Source organism: Mobula birostris, chromosome 1 (genome assembly GCF_030028105.1).
Source record: "Mobula birostris isolate sMobBir1 chromosome 1, sMobBir1.hap1, whole genome shotgun sequence".
NCBI lineage: Eukaryota > Metazoa > Chordata > Chondrichthyes > Myliobatiformes > Myliobatidae > Mobula > Mobula birostris.
The window spans coordinates 84,047,508-84,069,874 of NC_092370.1; the positions used below are offsets into that span (position 1 = coordinate 84,047,508).

Consider the following 22,367-nt stretch of genomic DNA (forward strand, 5'->3'; position numbering starts at 1 on the left):
ATTGAGACTGCTTGGCCATTCCATCATAGCTGATTTATTATCCTTCCTCAATCCCATTTTACTGCCTTGTCCTCATAATCTTTGACACCCTGATTCAGTTTAAATATAATGACTTGGTCTCCACAATGGCCCATGGCAATAAATTCCACAGGTTTACCAAAGTCTGGATAAGGAATTTCCTCCTCATCTCTGCTCTAAAGGGGCATCCTTCTATTCAGGGGCTATGCCCTCCTCTCCACATTTAACCTTTCTAGGCCTTTCAATATTTGACAGGTTTCAATGAGATTTCCCCCTCATTCCCCTAAACTGAAGCAAATACAGGCCCAGGGCCATCAAACACTCTTCATAACCCAGGGTTACTATGTTGAAGATCCTGCTTTTCAGCCTCTTCTCTAATTCCAGATACTCACTGCGCAGGATCTCTTCCCCCTTCCTATCTATGTCATTGGTGCCAATGTGCACCATCACCTCTGGCTGCTCCGATTCCGAATCAGGTTTATTATCACCAGCATGTGAAGTGAATTTTGTTAACTTTGCAGCAGCAGTTCAATGCCATATATAATCTAGCCGAGAGAAAATAAAATAATAATAAATAAAAGAAAAATAATAATAATAAATGAACAAGTAAGCCAATTACGTATATTGAATAGATTTTTAAAAAATGCAAAAAACCGAAATACTGTATGTTAAAAATGTCCATGTAGGAATTGGGTGGCAAAGGGAAAGAAGTTGTACACCTTTTCGTCACCACCTGAGATTCTACCAACAATGCTTGTATCATCTGCAAATTTTAGATGGTATTTGAGCTATGCCTAGCCACACACTCATGTGTATGTAGAGAGTAGAGCAGTGGGCTAAGCACACACCCCTGAGGTGCGCCAGTGTTGATCGCCAGCGAGGAGGAGATATTATCACCAATCCACACAGATTATGGTCTTCCAGTTAGGAAGTCGAGGATCCAATTTCAGAAGGAGGTACAGAGGCCCAGGTTCTGCAACTTTTCAATCAGGATTGTGGGAATGATGGTATTAAATGCTGAGCTATAGTCGATGAACGGCATCCTGACGTAGGTATTTGTGTTGTCCAAGTGGTCTAAAGACATGTGGAGAGCCATTGAGATTGCGTCTGCTGTTGACCTATTGTGGCAATAGACAAATTGCAAAATGGGTCCAGGTCCTTGCTGAGGCAGGAGTTCAGTCTAGTCATGACCAACCTCTCAAAGCATTTCATCATTGTTGACGTGAGTGCTACCGGGTGATGGTCATTAAGGCAGCTCACATTATTCTTCTTAGGCACTGGTATAATTGTTGCCTTTTTGAAGCAACTGGGAACTTCTGCCCATAGCAGTGAGAGGTTGAAAATGTTCTTGAATACTCCCACCAGCTGGTTGACACAGGTTTTCAGAGCCTTACCAGGTACTCCATCAGGACCTTCCGCCTTGCAAGGGTTCACTCTCTTTAAAGACAGCCTAACATTGACCTCTGAGACAGAGCTGTAGTTGTGTTCTCTCTTTCAAAGCGTGCATAGAAGGCGTTGATTTCATCTGGTAGTGAAGCATCGCTGCCATTCATACTATTGGGTTTCACTTTGTAGGAAGTAATGTCTTGCAGACCCTGCTAAGGTTGCTGTGAATTCGATATCGCTTCCAACCTCATTTGAAATTGTCTCTTCGCCCGTGAAATAGCCCTCCACAAATCATACCTGGTTTTCTGGTACAGGCTTATGTCGCCAGACTTGAATGTCACAGGTCTAGCCTTCAGCAGACGACGTACCTCCTGGTTCATCCACGGCTTTTGGTTTGGGAATGTACAGTAAGTCTTTGTAGGCACACACTCATCCACACAGGTTTTAATGACGTTGATAACAACTGCAGCATACTCATCCAGGTTCTGAGATGAATCCCTGAATACAGTCCAGTCCACTGATTCAAAGCAGTCCTGTAGGTGCTCCTGTCCTTCCCTTGTCCATACCTTTTTGGTCCTCACTACTGGTGCTGCAGTCTTCAGTCTCTGCCTATACGCAGGGAGTAGAAGTACAGCTAGGTGATCAGACTTCCCGAAGTGAGGGTGTGGAATAGCACGGTAGGCGTTCTTGATGGCGGTGTAGGAATGGTCCAGTGCGTTGTTTCCTCTGGTATTGCAAGTGATCTGTTGATGGTAGTTGCTTAGTGAGTTTTTCAGATTGTCCTGGTTAAAATCTCCCAAAACGATGGTGAAGACGTTAGGGTGCGCTGTTTCATGCATGTTGACCCCATTGCTCAGGTCATCTAAAGCCTGATTGACATTGGCCTGAGGTGGAATGTGAACTGCTACCAAAATGACCCCAGAGAACTCCCGTGGTAGGTAAAAAGGACAGAACTTTACTGCTAGATATTTCAAATCTGTTGAGCAGAATTGGGACAACACTGATATATTTGTTCACCAAGAAGAGTTGATCATGAGGCATACTCCTCCACCTCTGCTTTTGAGAGACTCTGTAGGTCTATCCTGACGGTGTATAGTAAACCCATCGATCTGTATCGCTGTATCCGGTACGGAAGGGGTTAACCAGGATTCCGTGAAACAAAGGACACAAGCAGTCCTAATGTCCCTCTGATTCAGCACCCCAGCTCTGAGATCATTGATTTTATTCACCAGAGACTGCACGTTCACCAGCAAGGTAGTCGGTATAGGGAGTTTAAAACCCTGTTTCCTTCCCGATCTACACCCGTGCTTTCTCCAAGGTGTCCTACGTGGGCACTTCCAACCACAATTGGTGTTGTTTCCTTTAGTTTTAAGCAGTGATAGTTCATTTAAACGCATTAAAACATCTTTGTTGACTGTACTGACCTCCCTCTTGAGAAACTTCTTCAGCCCCTCTGAGACATCCTTGACCCTAACATCTGGGACACAACACACCACCCTGGCGAATTTCTTGCAGCAGAATCTTTTGTCCATCTCCCGAATTATCAAGTCTCCAATCATTATCGCTCTGCCTGACTTTACCCTTCCCTGTTGAGCCTCAGAGCCGGCCACAGTGCCATTGGGCTGGCAGCTGCTGCTGTGTCCTGATAGGTCATCCCCCCCAGCAGTATCCAAAGGGGTATGCTTGTTGCTGAGGCCTATGGCCATAGGGGAACTCTGCACTGACTGTTTATTCACTTCACTTCTGCTGGTAGTCACCCATCTAGTATCTGAAGCCCACAGTCTCGGTGTGACCACCTCAGTATGACATTTTCCGCCACCTGGATGGCCTTGAGTACATCCAGCTCTGGCTCCAGTTCCTTAACCGTATCAGTCAGGAGCTGCAGTTGGACGTACTTCCTGCAGATGTGGTCATCAGGGAGATTGTCAGGTACCCTAAAGTCCCACATCTCCCAAGAGAAGTATTCGACAGCCTGAACTACATCTTGCCTACACTTGTTATAACCCTAACTTCTCAAGCTTATGGTTTAGCCTATGCCTGTTCTCACCAAAGCTGGTTGAGCAAAAGCATGATTACTCTAACACTGCCCAACTCCAACAATGTCCGTTCCCACAATGGCTGCTCTGCCTGTAGCTCGCTTCTTTTTTTCGGCCCTTGCTAAGTTACTAATAACCCAAGCAATTTCCTGCTCCATAGATAAGTTCCAATAGGCCCTGGTTGTTTTTTTAAACTTGGCACTTAATGTCCACAAAAGAGTATCTCCAGCTCGTCTGAGCTCTCCCATTCCGCATCACCTAGTTATCATTTATCATTCTGACTTGCTAAAATGAATCCTACAAGTGATGTTGGACAACAAATCAGCTTACCAATTAAAAGGAACAGCTGGAGTTAAGCAAGCCTCCAGTATCGAGTGTGCAGAGACCACTGTGCCTGCAAAGCTTCTCCATCTTGTCTGTTCCTGTTCATTTGAGAATCACCAATTTCAATCCTTTATGGGGAAACAATGTGTTCCAAAAAGTCAGTGGAGCATTCAGCAGAGAAATAAGATTCTTTTATGCACCATTTTACCATGATTTACTTTGCACCGGACTCATTCAGTAGCCACTGGCTGACACACACACACAGGAAGTCAGGCAGCTTCTGTGCCAAGTTTTTGCTTTCAGTGCATTTAAAAACACAAAGAAATCACACCTTAGAGAGCAGAAGACCACTTGGTCCACCTTATCCATGTTGACAAAACAAACGGACATCCACTTCCCAGCTCCTGAACCTCACCTGTGTGAGTCCTGGCACTTCAAGATTTCACTCAGGTAATTAAGAAACTTGTTGAGTTTTGTGTCTCCACCGTTCCTTTGGGCAGTGAATTTCACCACTGATGGGGCGATATTATTCTGCCACACACCCGCCTCCTCCTCCACCAGTCCTTTAAACAATTATTTTGAATGGATGCTCCATTTTCCCCTGTGCTCAGGAGAGTTTGCCCTTGCTGTTGACCTTGTGCAGACCAGTGATAATTTTATATACTGAGATTAAATCTTCCCATAGTCCCCACAGCCTATGTGATTTTTTTTATATATCTCTGATCTTGTTGACATTAAGGGTGTGAAACAATGACTTCGAAGCATCCATCAATCTTTATAAATCTTTCCCATCAATCAGAGTGAAAGACTGACTTGAGGGTGTAAAGAGTAGCACCATCCCTCATCAGAGCTGTGAACATAGATCAGTACGGACTGTCACTGAGTCACAGGCCCTTCAGTCCATGATGTCTGTGCCAACCGTGGTACCAATTTGAATTGTATTTCTGCCTGTGCATGATTCACACTTCTACCTTTCTTGCATGTAAATCAACAAAGATCCCCACTACCCAGACCAGCTGCTTCATTTTCACTATAGAACATCCAGTCTCTATACACCTCTATCCCCCAACAGGAAGACCTCAAAGCTCTCTGCTGCCTTCTGGACACCAGACCCAAACAATTCCCCTCTTCCACCATTCTCCACCATCTAGCATAACTGGTTCGTTCTCTCTCTCTATCTCTCTCTCTCTATCTCTCTCTATCTCTCTCTACCTCTCTCTACCTCTCTCTACCTCTCTCTACCTCTCTCTACCTCTCTCTCTACCTCTCTCTCTACCTCTCTCTCTACCTCTCTCTCTACCTCTCTCTCTACCTCTCTCTCTATCTCTCTCTATCTCTCTCTCTATCTCTCTATCTCTCTCTATCTCTCTCTATCTCTCTCTATCTCTATCTCTCTCTATCTCTCTCTCTCTCTATCTCTCTATCTCTATCTCTCTCTCTCTCTATATCTCTATATCTCTCTCTATATCTCTCTCTATCTCTCTCTCTCTCTCTATCTCTCTCTCTCTATCTCTCTCTCTCTCTCTATCTATCTCTCTCTCTCTCTCTCTCTCTCATAATTTCTCTTTTGGCTCCTCCTACTTCCTTCAAATAAAAGGTGTAGCCACGGGTATTTGCATGGGTCTTAACTATGCCTGCCTTTTTGTCGGCTACCACCTCCCCTCTCCCTTCCTCTCCCCTCTCCCCCTCCCCTCCTCCTGCCCCTCTCCTCCCATTTCAAGTCGACTTCCCATTCACATTCCAACATGTCAGTCCATGGCCTCCTCTACTTCTGCAGTGTGACTACACTCAGGTTGGAGGATCAACACCTCATATTCCTTCTGGATAGCCTCCAATCTGATGGCACGCACATCGATTTCTCAAATTTCTGTTATTGCTTCCCGCTCCCTCACCATTCTCTATTCCCATTTCCCTCTGTCACCTTATTTCCTTACCTGACCATCAAGTTCCTCTGGTGCTCCTCCTCCCTTCCCTTTCTTCCATGGCCTTCTGTCCTCTCCTATCAGATTCCCCCTTTACCAGCCCTTTATCTCTTTCACCAATCGACTTCCCAGAGTTTTTTTCCTTCCTTCCTGATAAAGGATCTCATCCCAAAAAGTCAACGGTTTACTCTTTTCTGCAGATGCTATCTTCCCTGCTGAGTTCCTCCAGTATTTTGTGTGTATTGCTTCTCATAGCTGCCATTCAGCACAAGGTACAGAAGCCTGAATTCCCTCATCTACCACAACTACTTTCCTTTAACCATTCAATTCTTGAACGAACCTGCACAACTCTTATCATTACCTGTGTAAAAACATTGTGAGCACTTTCCACTACAATGGATTTTGCTTTCCTCTAGTTGTGTTCTTTCAGGTGGAATTTTTTCTCTTCGAAATAGTGCTTTGACCAGCGACTAGTCCAGACATTGAAACTTTTGAGAGGAGGGGGTTTCACTCAGGTCCACTGCTCAAGTAGAAAAGGGAGCAGTGGATCGTTGCTGCAGCACAATAAAGCCGATCTGCATTTGTGATTAATTAGGAAGAGCAAATTAAAGGAAGGCAGGGACAAGTGCAGTGCCCATCGTCTGAGAGAACAGAGTCAGAGTGGTGATCTTGAGGCTTTAGCTTTCCAAGGCTCCACGAACAGAGGCTTCAATCTGAGAAGGCAAAGAAAAGAAAAGATCTAGGTTAAGTTCTTTTTTCTCCTTCCTTTCTTTATATCTGCTCAGCTCGGACAGTAGAGATGCCAGGCAGGATAGTGGAATGCTCCTCTTGCAGGAATGTGGGAAGGCAGGGAGACCTCTAGCGTCTCTGATTACAGCTGCGAGAAGTGCATCCAGCTGCAGCTTCTAACAATCCACGTTAAGGAGTTGGAGCTGGAACTGGATGAACTCCGGATCATTTGGGAGACTGAGGGTGTAATAGATAGGACATATATACAGAGGTAGTTACATCCAAGGTGCAGGAAGCAGGAAACTGGGTGACAATCCGGAAGGGAAAATGAGTTAAGGAGCCAGAGCAGAGTACTCTTCTGGTCATTCTCCTTAACAACAGGAATATCACTTTGGCTGCTATTGGAAGGGTTGACCTAACAGAGGAACTCACAGTGGTCGGGACCATAAGACATAGCAGCAGAATTTAACCTTTTGGCCCTTCGAGTCTACTCCACCATTTAATCATAGCTGATCCTTTTTTTCCCCTCCTCAGCCACACTACTTTGCCTTTTTCCCGTAACCTTTGATGTCATCTCCAATCAGGAACCTACCAAGCTCTGCCTTAAATACATCCAACGACCTGGCCTCCATAGCTGCCTGTGGTAATGTGCCACAAATTCACCACCCTGTTGCTAAAGAAATTTCTCTGCATTTTTGTTTTAAATAGACGCCCCTTTATCCTGAAGCTGTGCCCTTTTGTTCTAGACTCCTCCACTATGGGAAACATCCTTTCCACTTCTAGTCTGTCTAGGCTTTTCAACTTACAAAAGGTCTCAATGAGAATCCACCTCCCATCCCTCAAAATTACTTTCTCCCAATCAAATTTCAAGTTGAACTCAATCATATTGTGATCACTGCCTCCAAAAGTTTCTGTTACCTTAAGATCCCTAATCAGCTCCAGTTCATTACTTTATACCTAATCCAGTATAGCTGATCCCCTCGTAGGCTCAACAACGAATTTCTCTAAAAAAGCCATCTCATAGGCATTCAGCAAACTCACTCTCTTGAGATCCATTTCCAACCTGATTTTCCCAAATGACCTGCGTGTTGAAATCTCCCGTGACTATCATAACATTGCCCTTTCGACATGCCTTTTCTATTTCCTATTGTGATCTGTGGTCCACATCCTAGCTACTGTTGGGAGGCCTGAATATTACTGCTGTCAGGGTCCTTTCGCCCTTGAAGTTTCTTAACTCAACCCACAAGGATTCTACATCTTCTGATCCTATGCCACATCTTTCTATTGATTTGATACCATTCTTTACCAGCAGAGCTATGTTACCCTCTCTGCCTACCTTCCTATCCCTCCGGTACAACGTGTAACCTTGGACATTCAGCTCCAAAATATAATCATCCTTCAGCCACGATTCAGTGATGGCCACAGCATCATACCTGACAATCTGTATAGTGCAACAAGATCATCCATCTTATTTCTTATACTCCATGCATTGAGATACAACACTTTGAGTACTGTATTTGCTATCCTTTTTGATTCTGCATCCCTAGTGCACTGATACTCACCCTGCTGGCTGCAATTATGTCCTATAATCTGCCTGCCCTTCCTGACAATCTGACAACATGCTATCTTTCCTTTTTTACCATCCATCCTATCCTGAGTCCCTTCACTCTGGTTCCCACTCCCCAGCCAAATTAGTTTAAACCCTCCCCAAAAGCTCTAACAAACTTGCCTGCGAGAATATTGGTTCCCCTCAGGTTCAGGTGCAACCCGTCACTTTTGAACAGGCCATACCTCTCCCAGAAGAGATCCCAATAAATCAGGAATGAAAAGCCCTGCCCCAGCACCAGTTTCTCAGCCAGGCATTAATCTGCCAAATCATCCTGTTTCTACTCTCAATGGCATGTGGCACAGGCAGCAATCCAGTAATTACTTCCCAGGAGGTCCTGCTTCTCAGCTTTCTAAATTCTCTAACTGTCTAAATTCTCTTCACAGAATCTCTTTGCTTTTCCTTCCCATATCATTGGTACCAATATATACCAAGACATCTAGCTACTCTCCCTCCCTCTCGAAAATGTTGTAGACATGATCCAAGATGTCACTGACCATGGCAACAGGGAGGCAACATACTATTTGTGTGTTCCGTTCACATCCACAGAATCTCCTGTCTGTTCCCCTGACTTTTGAGTCCCCTGTCACTACCACTTGCCTCTTCTCCCTCTATTCCTTCAGGACCACGAACTATGCTCAGTGCCGATAAACAGGTCTCTGTGGCATTCCCTTGGAAGGTCAGCCCCCACAACAGTATACTTATTATTGAGGGGAAACAGCCATTGGGGTGCTCTGCACTAACTGCCTATTCACATTTCCGTTTCTTCTGACAGTCACCCAGCTACTCGCCTCCTGCAACTTCGGGCTGACTACCTCCCTGTAATTGCAATCGATGATCTTCTCTCCCGTACAAGCTGAAGGTCATCCAGCTACTGCTCCAGCTCCCTAACACGGTCTCCAAGGAGCTGTAGCCAGATGCTTTTCACGCAGATGTAGTTCCCTGGGAGACTTTGGGTCTCCCAGGACTCTAATATCTGGCATGAAAAACACACAACAACCATTTTCTACACTAGGTACAGTGAGAGAAAAAAAGTGAACCTTAACAGAAACTTATCCGGAGCCGACGCCTCCTTCGAGCCGAAATCTCCTTTGAGCCAAAGCCTGACACTCCTACTCTCACTACTGGCCTACTCCAGCAATGGCCACCCCGCTTGTCTCTTCTGTACTTTTAAACAAGCGTCGCAGACCTGTGTGAAACCTCATCCCTGTGACCTGCTCCTGCCGCTGATTTGGCTGTTTGGTCTCTAACACTGAGTCCGGCTCTGTGATGCAGTAGGGAAGGGGAGAAGAAAAGGCATGTTCTGGTGATAGGGGATTCATCAGTTAGAGGAACGGACAGCAGGGTCTGTGGGCAAGAACAAGATTCCCGGATGTTATGTCACCTCCCTGGTGCCAGAGCCAGGGACAACTCTGATCAAGTGCTCAGGATTCTTAAGTGGGAGAGTGAACGGCCAGAGGTTATGGTCTATGTAGGTACCAATGACTTGGGTAGGATTAGACACCTTGAGGTAAAAGAACCTTTGGGGGAAAGTGATCAAGAAATTTGAAAAGGGGAAGCTAATGTCAGATGTATTTGTATTAAGTGGAGTAAAGGGAATTACGGAGGCATTGAAAGGAGTTGGCTAGGATTGTTTGGAAAAGTATGCTGGCAGGGATGACGGCAGAGCAGCAACAGCTGGAATTTCTGGAAGCGATTCAGAAGCCACAGGATATATACATCCCAAAGAGGAAAAGGTATTCAAAAGGAAAGATGATGTAACTGTGTTTAACAAGAGAAATCAAAGCCAACATAAAAGCCAAGAGAGGGCATATAATAGAGCAAAAATTAGTAGGAAGTTACAGGATTGGGAGGTTTTTAAAAACCAACAGAAGGCAACTAAAAAAAAAGTCATTAAGATAGTAAAGATGGAATACAAAAGTAAGCTAGCCAATAATATTAAATAGGATGCCAAATGTTTCTTCAGATACATAAAGTACAAAAGAGAGGTGAGAGTGGATATTGGACTGAGGGAAAATGATGCTGGGGGGTGGAATGGGGGCCAAGGAAATGGTGGATGAACTGAGTAAGTATTTTGTATCAGTCTTCACTCTGGGAGACACCAGCAGAATGGTGGAAATTCAAAGTGTCAGGGGTCATGAAGTGTGTGAAGTTACCAATACTAGAGAGAAGGTTCTTGGGAAAATAAAAGGTTTGACGGTAAATAATGGTGTACACCCCAAGATTCTAAAAGTGGTCCCTGAAGAGATTGTTGAAGCATTAGTAATGATCTTTCAAGAATCACTAGAGTCTGGAATGCTGAGCATTGCTGAGGTCTCACAGAGTATTGTGAGCACTTCTGGGCCCCTTATCTTAGAAAAGATGTACTGAAACTGGAGAGATTTCAAAGGAGATCCATGAAAATGATTCCAGGATTGAATGGCCTGTATTTATGGAATTCAGGAGAATGAGGGATGACCTCATTGAAGCTTATCGAATGGTGAAAGGCCATGACAGAGTGGATGTGGAGAGGATGATTCCAATGGTGTAAGTCTAAGACCTAAGGACACAGCCTCAGAATAGAGGGCGATCCTTTTAGAGTAGAAATGAGGAGGAGGGATTTCTTTAGACAGAGAGTGATGAATCTATGGAATTCTTGGCCACAGGCAGCTGTGGAGGCCAAGGCTTTATGTATATTTAAGGCAGAGGCTGATAGATACTTGATTGGTCAGGGCATGAAGGAATATGGGGAGAAGGCAGGAAATGGGGGCTGAGAGGAAAATTGGATCAGCCATAATGAAATGGTGGAACAGACTCAATGGGCCAAATGGCCTAATTTTGCTTCTATGTTTTATGGTAAATGTGTGCTTCTGATACTATATGTCTGTGATGCTGCTGCAAGTAAGATTTTCATTTCACCTGTGCATACATGTACTTGTGGATATGATAAAAAAAAAATGACTTTGAGTCTTAAATGTCACTCTTGTGCCTGCTTTAGCCACTACTCCTGCTTGTACATTCCAGATACTAATCATTCTCTGTACGTATTTTTAAAAAGTTAGCCCTCTACATGTCCTTTAAACTTCTTCGCCACCCACCCCAACTCCTTATTTAAAGCAATACCCTCTAGTATTTGACAATAGCATCCTGGCAAAAAAAAAGGCTCTAAGCCATATATAGTTTTAAAAACTTTCTCTCACTTCTCCGCTCAGTGTCTAGCACTCTGGAGTCAACAACCTAAGTTTGTGCATTCTCTCCTTATAACGCAAACCCTCTACCGTAGGCAGCATCCCAGTGAACCTTTCCAAAAACTCTACATCCTTTCTGTAATGAGTTGACTAGAACGGCACATATTGACTCCAAATGGCTTCAAAAGAGAATACTTAAACGTCAATTCCATCCTGCAACCATGATCCAGCTCCTGCCAATCAAGTATTGATCAATCATAGGGGGAGCTGAGATGTTTAGTTCCATGTTAGGCTGATATTTGAATCTTTCTCTCTTCAGCTCATTCAGACTATCAGTGCAGTGGACAAGGATGATCCGGTGGAGGGCCAACATTTCCGCTTCACTCTTGCTACAGATGCTACCAGTAGTCTCAACTTCACTGTCAGAGATAATCAAGGTAGGTTTAAGAGGGCTGAAAGCTTTAAATTCCTAGGAGTGAACATCACCAATAACCCGTCGTGATCCAACTATGTAGATGCCATGGCAACGGAAGGATATCAATGTATCTATCTATTTCCTCAAAAGGCAAAAGAAGTTTGGCATGTTCGTTTGATTCTCTCCAATCCACAGGAAAGCAACATCTATCATCAAGCACTCCCAACATTCAGGCCATGCTCTCTTCTCGCTGCTGCCATCAAGAAGGAGGTACAGGACCCTTAGGATCCAAACCACGAGGTTCGGGACCAGTTATTACCCCTCAATCATCAGGTTTTTGAACCGGAGGAGATAACTTCACTCAACTTCACTTGCCCCATCACTGAAATGTTCCTACAACCTATGGAGTCACTTTCAAGAACTCCATCTCATGTTTTCAATATTTACTGCTTAAGTATTATTAATATTATTATTTTTTCTTTTCTTTTTCTATTTGCACAGTTCATTGTCTTTTGTATTTTGGTTGCTTGTTCTGTTGTATTCAGTTTTTCATGAATTCTATTGTGTTTCTTTTATTTACTGTTCATGCCCACAGGAAACTGAAACTCTGGGTTGTATATGGTGACATACAGCATATGTACTTTGATAATAAATGTAGTTTGAACTTTGAATTTTTATTGATGCATCATTGAAAGCATCCTATCTGGATGCATAATGCCTCTGCATGGCAACTGCTCTGCACGTGGCTGCAAGAAACTGCAGAATTGTGGATGCAGCTGAAAGCATCAGAAGAACCAGCCTCCCCTCTCTGGACTGTACACTTATTGCCTTAGTAAAGCAGTCGGCATAATAAATAAACCTCTTACACCTGGATGTTCTCTCTTCTTCCCTCTTCGATTGATCAGAAGGTACACGAACCTGAACGTGCGTTCCCCCAGGCTGAAGGGCAACTTTCATCCTGCTACTATAAGACTGTTGAATAGTTCCCTTGTATGATAAGTTGGACTCTTAACCTTACAATTCAGCTCACTGTCCATCTTGCATCTTATTGTTTACCTGCACTGCACTTTTTCTGTAGCTGTTCCACTTTATTCTGCCTCAATGATTTGATCTGTATGAACAGCATGCAAGACAAGTTTTTCCCTGTATCGTGTTACATGTGACAATAATAAACCAATTCCAGTGCCATGCAGAGTTATGGTCAGGGCTAGGTCTGCTGATGTCTCTGGCTTTTTGTGCTACTCCCTACTGAGCACATGATTTAACTTAAGTTGCTCTCTTGGCAGCTGCACATTAGTCATAGTCATAGTCGTAGTTATACTTTATCATACTTTATTGATCCTGAGGGAAATTGGTTTTCGTTACAGTTGCACCATAAATAATTAAATAGTAATAAAGCCATAAATAGTTAAATAGTAATATGTAAATTATGCCAGTAAATTATGAAATAAGTCCAGGACCAGCCTATTGGCTCAGGGTGTCTGACCCTCCAAGGGAGGAGTTGTAAAGTTTGATGGCCACAGGCAGGAATGACTTCCTGTGACGCTCTGTGCTGCATCTCGGTGGAATGACTCTCTGGCTGAATGTACTCCTGTGCCCAAAAAGTACATTATGTAGTGGATGGGAGACATTGTCCAAGATGGCATGCAACTTGACAGCATCCTCTTTTTCAGACACCACCATCAGAGAGTCCAGTTCCATCCCCACAACATCACTGGGCTTACGAATGAGTTTGTTGATTCTGTTGGTGTCTGCTACCCTTAGCCTGCTGCCCCAGCACACAACAGCAAACATGATAGCACTGGCCACCACAGACTCGTAGAACATCCTCATTATCGTCCGACAGATGTTAAAGGACCTCAGTCTCCTCAGGAAATAGAGACGGCTTTGACCCTTCTTGTAGACAGCCTCAGTGTTCTTTGATCAGTCCAGTTTTTGTCAATTCGTATCCCCAGGTATTTGTAATCCTCCACCATGTCCACACTGGCCCCCTGGATGGAAACAGGGGTCACCGGTCCCTTAGCTCTCCTCAGGTCTACCACCAGCTCCTTAGGCTTTTTCACATTAAGCTGCAGATAATTCTGCTCACACCATGTGACAAAGTTTTCTACCGTAGTCCTGTACTCAGCCTCATCTCCCTTGCTGATACATCCAACTATGGCAGAGTCATCAGAAAACTTCTGAAGATGACAAGACTCTGTGCAGTAGTTGAAGTCCGAGGTGTAAATGGTGAAGAGAAAGGGAGACAAGACAGTCCCCTGTGGAACCCCAGTGCTGCTGATCACTCTGTCGGACACACAGTGTTGCAAGCACACGTACTGTGGTCTGCCAGTCAGGTAATCAAGAATCCATGACACCAGGGAAGCATCCACCTGCATCGCTGTCAGCTTCTCCTCCAGCAGTGCAGGGCGGATAGTGTTGAACGCACTGGAGAAGTCAAAAAACATGACCCTCACAGTGCTCGCTGGCTTGTCCAGGTGGGCGTAGACACGGTTCAGCAGGTAGACGATGGCATCCTCAACTCCTTGTCGGGGCTGGTAGGTGAACTGGAGGGGATCTAAGTGTGGCCTAACCATAGGCCGAAGCAGCTCCAGAACAAGTCTCTCCGGGGTCTTCATGATGTGGAAGGTCAATGCCACTGGTCTGTAGTCACTGAGGCCACTGGGGCGCGGCGTCTTCGGCACAGGGATGAGGCAAAGACGTCCTCCGTGCATTTTGTAGTGTGATATAGGATCATTGTGATAGGTCCATGAACCTTGGCATTCAGTAAAGGGCAATGCCAATCCTACAGGAACTGCAGATGGATGTGTGTCTTCGCTTTTGTCAGAGGGAGTGAAATGTTTCTGCCCCCAAAATACTGTAACTTACCAAAGTGCTCTAGAGAAACTCTGAGCTCTTTTCTTGTTGTATGTCCTGTAACTTTTTTTTTTAAATGTGGTGGTTTCATTTAAGTCAATTGGCATATGGAAACCAAATGCTGCGGATGTCAGGAATCTACGACAGATAGAGAAAATGCTGTAAATGCTCAACAGGCCAGGCTGTTGAGTATTTAACAAAGGATCTCTGACCCAGAAGGGTGATTCTTTTTCTCTTCCCACTGATGCAAACTGACCTGAATATTTCTAGTGTCTTCTGTTCTTTTAGCTACCTAATACAGTTTAATTTCTCGTGTACACACTGAGATGCATCGTTATTCTAAGGGATCTTCTACTCCCTTGCAATTGATCAGATGGACTCAACTGATAAAGACTCAGCTTAATCCGCTCATTCTTTCTTCTTCCTTGGTACATTCAACTCTGTTAAGGGTCCTGCCTTTAAAACTGTTTTCCCCTTGTTTGATCTTCCAAAGTGCAGCAACTCATCCTTGCCCAGATCAAACTCCACCTTCTATTTTCTCTGCACAAGAAAGAATGATTTGCCAATGATCTGATTGTATGATATTGAGTAGAGTTGGACAATTCTGATATAAACAGAAAGTGAGTAATCTTAAATTAGTGGATTTGATATTGAATCCTGAAGACTGGATTATGTCCGAAGATGAGGTGTTGTCCCTTAGGTTTGCATTGGGCCTCAGTGTGGCAGTTCAAGAGACCATGGACAGAATGGTCAGAATATGACATGGTGAACTAAAGCCGCAGGCACTTTGGCAATGTAGATGGACACTTGAAACGGAAGGAACAGGTGGCTCTGTGAATGAAGAGGAAGCGCAGATGGAGGCCCTTGTCACCAGCATGTTCAAGTTGGGCCAAATAACCTATGCATGCTTTATATATAGTTCCACAGGGATAATGTTTGTTATCCAAGCAGACATTGTGACTGGATGTAAATTGGAGGAATGCCAACCGAGAGTGACTTTGACTTAATGTACCACTGTGTTGTGTCATGTGTCTTTTGATATTAACCCATGGAGAATATGCTGGGTGTTCTCTTTGCCACATACACTGAGAAGAGCCAGTTATTGACATCAGGAAGTGGGAAAGTGGACACACCTGTTTCCATCAATGGTGCTGAGGTAGAGGTGGTTGAGAGCTTGAAGTTCCCAGGGATGAACATCACCAATAGCCTGTCATGTTTCAGCTACATGGATGCCACAGATAAGAAAGCTCACCAGTGCCTCTACACCCTCAGGAGGCTAAAGAAATTTGGCATGTCCCCCTTGTCTCTCACCAATATTTATCAATATATTACAGAAAGCATTCCATCTGGATACGTTACAGCTTGATATGGCAACTGTTCTGCACGTAATCACTTGAAACTATAGAGGATTGTGGGCACGGCTCAGCAGACCCTGAAACCAGCACTTTCTCCATGGACTCTGTCTACATTTCTTGCTGCCTCAGTAAAGCAAAGAACATAATCAATGTCCCAACCACCCTAGACATTCTCTCTTCTCATTCCCTTTGGACAGAAGATGCAAAAACTGAAAGCACATAGAACTAAAGCTTAAGGATGCCTTCTATCCCATTGTTAAAAGACTATTGAATGATCCCCTCACTTCTTAAAATGAACTCTTGACCTCACTAATCATCCTCGTAAAGACCTAGCACTTTCTCTGTAATATTTTTGATGCTTTTCCTGAGTCCCTCCTCGAAGTACTAAATGAAGGATCAATCTGTAGGAATGGCGTACATAGCAGTCTTTCATCGTACCTCAATATATGACAATAACAGTTTATTAAACTACTGTAATTTTATTTTACTGTTTTGCCTAACAAAGATTTTGTGTATTGTCTTGGTCTGCAGATAACACCGCTGCAATTCTGACACGGACAACTGGATTTAATCGGCGGGCACAAGCCTTTTACTTGCTGCCCATCCTGATTGAGGATAATGGGATGCCTTCTCTGAGCAGCACCAATACCCTCACTGTCTTTGTGTGTAAATGCAGTAACAATGGCATTGGCCAACTATGCAACACTGAGACTTTCCTGCTACCTGCTGGCCTTAGCACAGGAGCCCTCATCGCTGTGGTAGTCTGCCTTCTGATGATATTAGGTGAGGAAGCTCACTGCCTTTCTACTAGCACTGTGTGTCACCCGTGGGGATGAAAAGTATGGGTGGGGGGTGCTTCACATCAGGACTTGCGATCTTGGAACAACATTAAATCATGTCAAGTTATAAAACAGGTAGCTAAATTTACAAATTCCCTCCTTAGTGAAAAAGTAGCAGACATCCCACCTCTCCCAGAAGTTCTGGGAGACTCCCAAATATTAATAGTGGTTCCCTGGTGCCCACAAATTATATACAATATCCCGCAAATCAATTTTTTTGAGAATGAGCGAGCGAGCGAGACAGTGTGAGAGCGACCACGAGAGAGAGAGAGAGTGTGCAAGAGAGAGAGCGAGAGCAACCACGAGAGAGTGAGAGAGAGAGAACGTGCAAGAGAGAGAGAGAGCGAGAGCAACCACGAGAGTGAGAGAGAGAGAGAGCAACCACGAGAGAGTGAGAGAGAGCATGCAAGAGAGAGAGAGAGCGAGAGCAACCACAAGAGAGTGAGAGAGAGAGAGAGAGAGCGAGCGTGCGAGAGAGAGAGAGAGAGAGAGCAAGAGCGACCACAAGAGAGAGAGAGAGAAAACGCCATGGCAGAGTGTTCCAAAATAAGAAAATATAAAACGTACGTCACCCCAGACTACACTAAAGTGTACCCCTGCCTAACAGGGGTCAAAATAATGACAGTGTTGCTCGCTGCACTGTTTGCAACAGTGACTTTTCTATTGCTCATGGTAGGTTAAGACTGTAAAAGGCATGTTGAGGTGAGTTTAGCAGGTGTCATTTCTTCATTAGCAGAGCTAGCATTATTTAAACTAGCTGGCTAGCTGCTAAGGAGCTACAGTGCAGACATCCCGTCTCTCCCAGAAGTTCCGGGAGTCTCCCGCAAGTTGATGTTGCTACCTCCCTCAAATGAGTTTTCGCAGGGTGGGATGTCTGAAGTCGTGAGAATGGGAGACAATCTGCAGGGAGTGGTGAACCCAATAGTATTTTCTCATTTCATGGCAGGCTGGGCAAACGTGAAGAAGGGAAGGGAGGCGCTTACACTGATGGATTGAGGTGAATAAATAACAGCTAATGCTAGCTCCCACTGGTGGGAAAGAAACATAGAAAACCTACAGCACAATACAGGCCTTTTGGCCCACAATGCTGTGCCGAACACATACATACTTTAGAAATTACTAGGGTTACCCATAGCCATCTATTTCTCTAAGCTCCATGTACCTATCCAGGAGTCTCTTAAAAGACCCTATCATATCCGCCTTCACCACCATCGCTGGCAGCCCATTCCACACACTCACCACTCTCTGTGTAAAAAATCTTAGTGCTGACATCTCCTCTGTACCTGTTTCCAAGCACCTTAAAACTGTGCCCTCTTGTACTAGCCATTTCAGCCCTGGGAAAAGGCCTCTGATTATCCACACGATCAATGTCTCTCATCATCTTATACAGCTCTATCAGGTCACCTCTCATCCTCCGATGCTACAAGGAGAAAAGGTTGAGTTCACTCAACCTGTTCTCATAAGGCATGCTCCCCAATCCAGGCAACATCCTTGTAAACCTCTGCATCCTTTCTATAGTTTCCTCATCCTTCCTGTAGTGAGGTCATCAGCAAATTTACTAACCCATCCCTCCACTTCCTCATCTGGGTCATTTATAAAAATCATGAAGAGAAGGGGTACCAGAACAGATCCCAGAGGTACACCACTGGTCACTGAACTCCATGCAGAATATGACCCATCTACAACCACTCTTTGCCTTCTGTGGGTGAGCCAGTTCTGGATCCACAAAGCAAGGTCCCCTTGGATCCTATGCCTCCATCCTTACTTTCTCAATATGCCTTCCATGGGGTACCTTATCAAATGCCTTGCTGAAATCCATATACACAACATCCACTTCTCTAAATTTGACAAAGCCATGTTAACTATTCCAAAACATATTATGACTCTCCAAATGTTCATAAATCCTGCCTCTCAGGATCTTTTCCATCAACTTACCAACCACTGAAGTAAGGACATACTGGTCTATAATTTCCCAGGCTATCTCTACTCCCTTTCTTGAATAAAGGAATAACATCTACAACCCTCCAATCCTCTGGAACCTCTCCTGTCCCAATTGATGATGCAAAGATCATTGCCAGAGGCTCAGCAATCTCATCCCTTGCCTCCCACAGTAGCCTGGGGTATAACTCATCCGGTCCCAGAGACATCCAACTTGATGCTTTCCAAAAGCTCCAGTACACCCTCTTTCTCAATGTCTATATGCTCAAGCTTTTCAATTATCTGTAAGTCATCCCTACAATCACCAAGATCTTTTTCTGTATTGAATACTGAAGCAAAGTATTCATTAAGTACCTCTGCTATCTCCTCCGGTTCCATACAAACTTTTCCACTATCACACTTGATTGGTCCTATTCTCTCACGTCTTATCCTCTTGCTCTTCACATACTTGTATAATGCCTTGGGGTTTTCTTTAATGCTGTTCACCAAGGTCTTCTCATGGCCCCTTCTGGCTCTCCTAATTTCATTCTTAAGCCTTATAATCTTCTAGATATCTATCATTACCTAGTTTTTTGAACCTTTCGCAAGCTTTTCTTTTCTTCTTGACCAGATTTTCAACAACCTTTGTACACCATGGTTCCTGTAGCCTACCATCCTTTCAGTCTCATTGGAACGTACCTATGCAGAACACCACACAAATATCCCCTGAACATCTGCCACATTTCTGCCATACATTTTCCTGAGAACATCTGTTCCCATTTTATGCTTCCAAGTTCCTACCTGATAGCTTCATATTTCCCCTTACTCCAATTCAACACTTTCCTAACTTGCCTGTTCCTGTCCTTCTCCAATGTTGTGGTAAAGGAGATAGAATTGTGATCACTATCTCCAAAATGCTCTCCCACTGAGAGACCTGACACCTGACCAGGTTCATTTCCCAATACCAGAACAAGTACAGCCTCTCCTCTTGTAGGCTTATCTAAATATTGTGTCAGGAAATCTTCCGAACACACCTAACAAACTCCATTCCATCTAAACCCCTTACTGTAAGAAGATGCCAATCAATACTTGGGAAATTTAAATCTCCCACCACGACAACCCTGTTATTATTACACCTTTCTAGAAACTGTCTCCCTATCTGCTCCTCGATGTCCCTGTTACTATTGGGTGGTCTATAAAAAACACCCAGTAGAGTTATTGACCGCTTCCTGTTTCTAACTTCCACCCACAGAGACTCAGTAGACAATCTCTCCATGACTTCCTCCTTTTCTGCAGCCGTGACACTATCTCTGATCAACAGTGCCAAGCCCCCACCTCTTTTGCCTCCCTCCCTATCCTTTCTGAAGCATCTAAAGCCTGGCACTCTGAGTAACCATTCCTGCCCCTGAGGCATCCAAATCTCTGTAATGGCCACAACATCATAGCTCCAAGTACTGATCCACACTCTAAGCTCATCCGATTTGTTCATGATGCTTCTTGCATTAAAATAACACATCTCAAACCATTGGTCTGAGCATATCCCTTCTCTATCACCTGCCTATCCTCCCTCTCGCACTGTTTCCAAGCTTTCTCTGTATGTGAGCCAACCACCTCTTCCTCCATCTCTTCAGTTTGGTTCTCAGCCCCCAGCAATTCTAGTTTAAACTCTCCCCAATAGCTTTAGCAAACCTCCCTGCCAGGATATCGGTCCCCCTCAGATTCAAGTGCAACCCCTCCTCCTTGGCTGAGGTGTGCTGGAGGACTCAGTGTAAGGGTCATCAAACTGTCTAATGCTCCACCCCAAAGGTTCTGAAGTTCTAATCACTGGATTCTTTTAAGTTCAAAGTAAATTTATTACCTAAGCACGTACAGTATATATTACTATATCCTAACTTGAGATTCATTTTCTTGCAGGCCTTTAAAAGGGATAAAAGAGAACTATAATATTATTTACAAAAAAAACTATACATAACAGACAAAGACAGACAATAAACCAATATACAAAATAAGGCAGACAATGCAAATCAAAAAAATATAATACTGAGACCATGAGTTGTAAAGAGACCTTGAAATTAAGTCTGCAGGTCAAAGCTCAAAGTGAAGTTATTATCAAAGTACATATATCACCGTATACAACCCTGAGATTTGTTTTCTTTAGAGCATACTCAGTTAATCCAAGAACCATAATAGGATCAATGAAAGATCACACCCAACGGGGAAGACAAAAAAAAAATGCAAAAGACAACAAACTGCAAATACAAATGAAAAAAGAAATAATGATGATAAATAAATAAACAATAAATATCGAGGACATGCGATGGAGTCCTTGAAAGTGAGTCCATTGGTTGTGGGAACAGTTCGGTGAAGTTGAGTGAAGTTGTTGCCACTGGTTCAAAAGCCTGATGATTGAGGAGTAATAACTGTTCCTGAAGCTGATGGTGAGCTCCTGAGGCTCCTGTACTTTCTGCCTAATAGCAGCAGTGAGAAGAGCATGACGTGGGTGACGGAGGTCCCAGATGTTAGATGCTGCTTTCCTGCAACAACACTTTGTGTAAATGTGCTCAATAGTTGGAAGGGCTTTACCCATGATGGACTGGGCTGTATCCTTTACTTTTTGTACGATTTTCCATTCAAGGGCATTGGTGTTTCCATACCAGGCTATGACGCAGCCAGTCAATATTCCCACCCTTCCACACCCATGGCAGTCTGTCGAACTTTTAGATGTCATGGCGAACAGAAAATGTCTTAGATAGGTGGAGTCCCAAGCCCCTATCTGGAAAATTCCCTCCAAGGCTCTCACCATCCATACTTGGAACTATATTCTTTCACTGAGAGATTTCCAAGATTTTAACTCACTAATAACATTGTGGATGGTACTCACAACTCAAACACTGTAGCAGTTCAAGAAACCAGCTCATCACTACCTTTTCAAAGGATGCTGGTACCTGACCTGACATATGTAGTGCCGCCAGTCTCTTTTGAGTTACTCCAGATTCTAGCATTTTCCATCTCTGTTGCCTCTTTTGTCTCCGAGGAAAAATAGGGGTGGACAATTAAATGTTGTCTTAGCCTGAAAAGCTCACATCTCTTCAATGAATAAAAAGTTTCAAATCTTCCAGCACCTTGTGTATTGAAAGGTGCTGTGTGACATGTTCAGTGTGGTTGAAGTCCAGCTACAATGTTGGTTGCTGGATCCTGCTTCAAGTTATCATCGTATTGCAAGTGGCCAGCTGAACCTTTTCAAATTACGACTAATCCATGACGTCCAAGATACCCATCTAAGCTAATCCCATTTGCCCTTGTCAGTCTGAACTCCTATTCAGGTACTTGTCCAAGTGTCCTTTAAATGCTTCAAACACTTCCTCTGGTAGCTTGGCTATATATGGAATATATGGGCCACTCTCTAAGTAAAAACATTGCCACTCGTGTTCCTCTTGAATCTCTCCCCTCTCACGTTAAACCTATGCACTCTAGATTTTGATTCCCCAACCCTGGGAAAAAAAGACTTTTGTGTGTTCACCGTATTTATATCTCTCATGACTTAGCACAGCTCTCACCAGTCATTCTGCCAGATTCCAAAGAATAAAGTCCCAACCTTCTCACTCTCTCTCTACAACCAGGTCCCTTGAGTCCCAGGAAAATTCTTGCTAATCTCTTCTGCACTCTTTCCAGATTAATACCATCTTCCCTCTAAAATGCTGACCAAAATAAAACGTGATACTCCAAATTCATCACCATCTTGTACAACTGTAACATAACATTCTAACTTTGATACTCAGTTCTCTGACTGCTGAAGG

The 22,367-nt window shown here is 44.0% G+C and overlaps 1 protein-coding gene across 3 annotated transcripts in view; it reads left to right on the plus strand.

Moving 5' to 3' along the window:
• The window catches only part of LOC140197795 (cadherin-7-like), a 147,313-nt gene that overhangs the window by 111,336 nt on the left and 13,610 nt on the right, over positions 1-22,367 (plus strand). For 2 of the 3 annotated variants that reach the window (XM_072258248.1, XM_072258257.1), the window contains exons 10-11: positions 11,508-11,625; positions 16,346-16,597. In XM_072258248.1, coding sequence (XP_072114349.1) covers positions 11,508-11,625; positions 16,346-16,597 — 370 coding nt within the window. Of the gene's footprint in view, positions 1-11,507; positions 11,626-11,798; positions 11,975-16,345; positions 16,598-22,367 lie in introns of those variants that run through there. The other variant, XM_072258264.1, reaches the window with a different exon arrangement.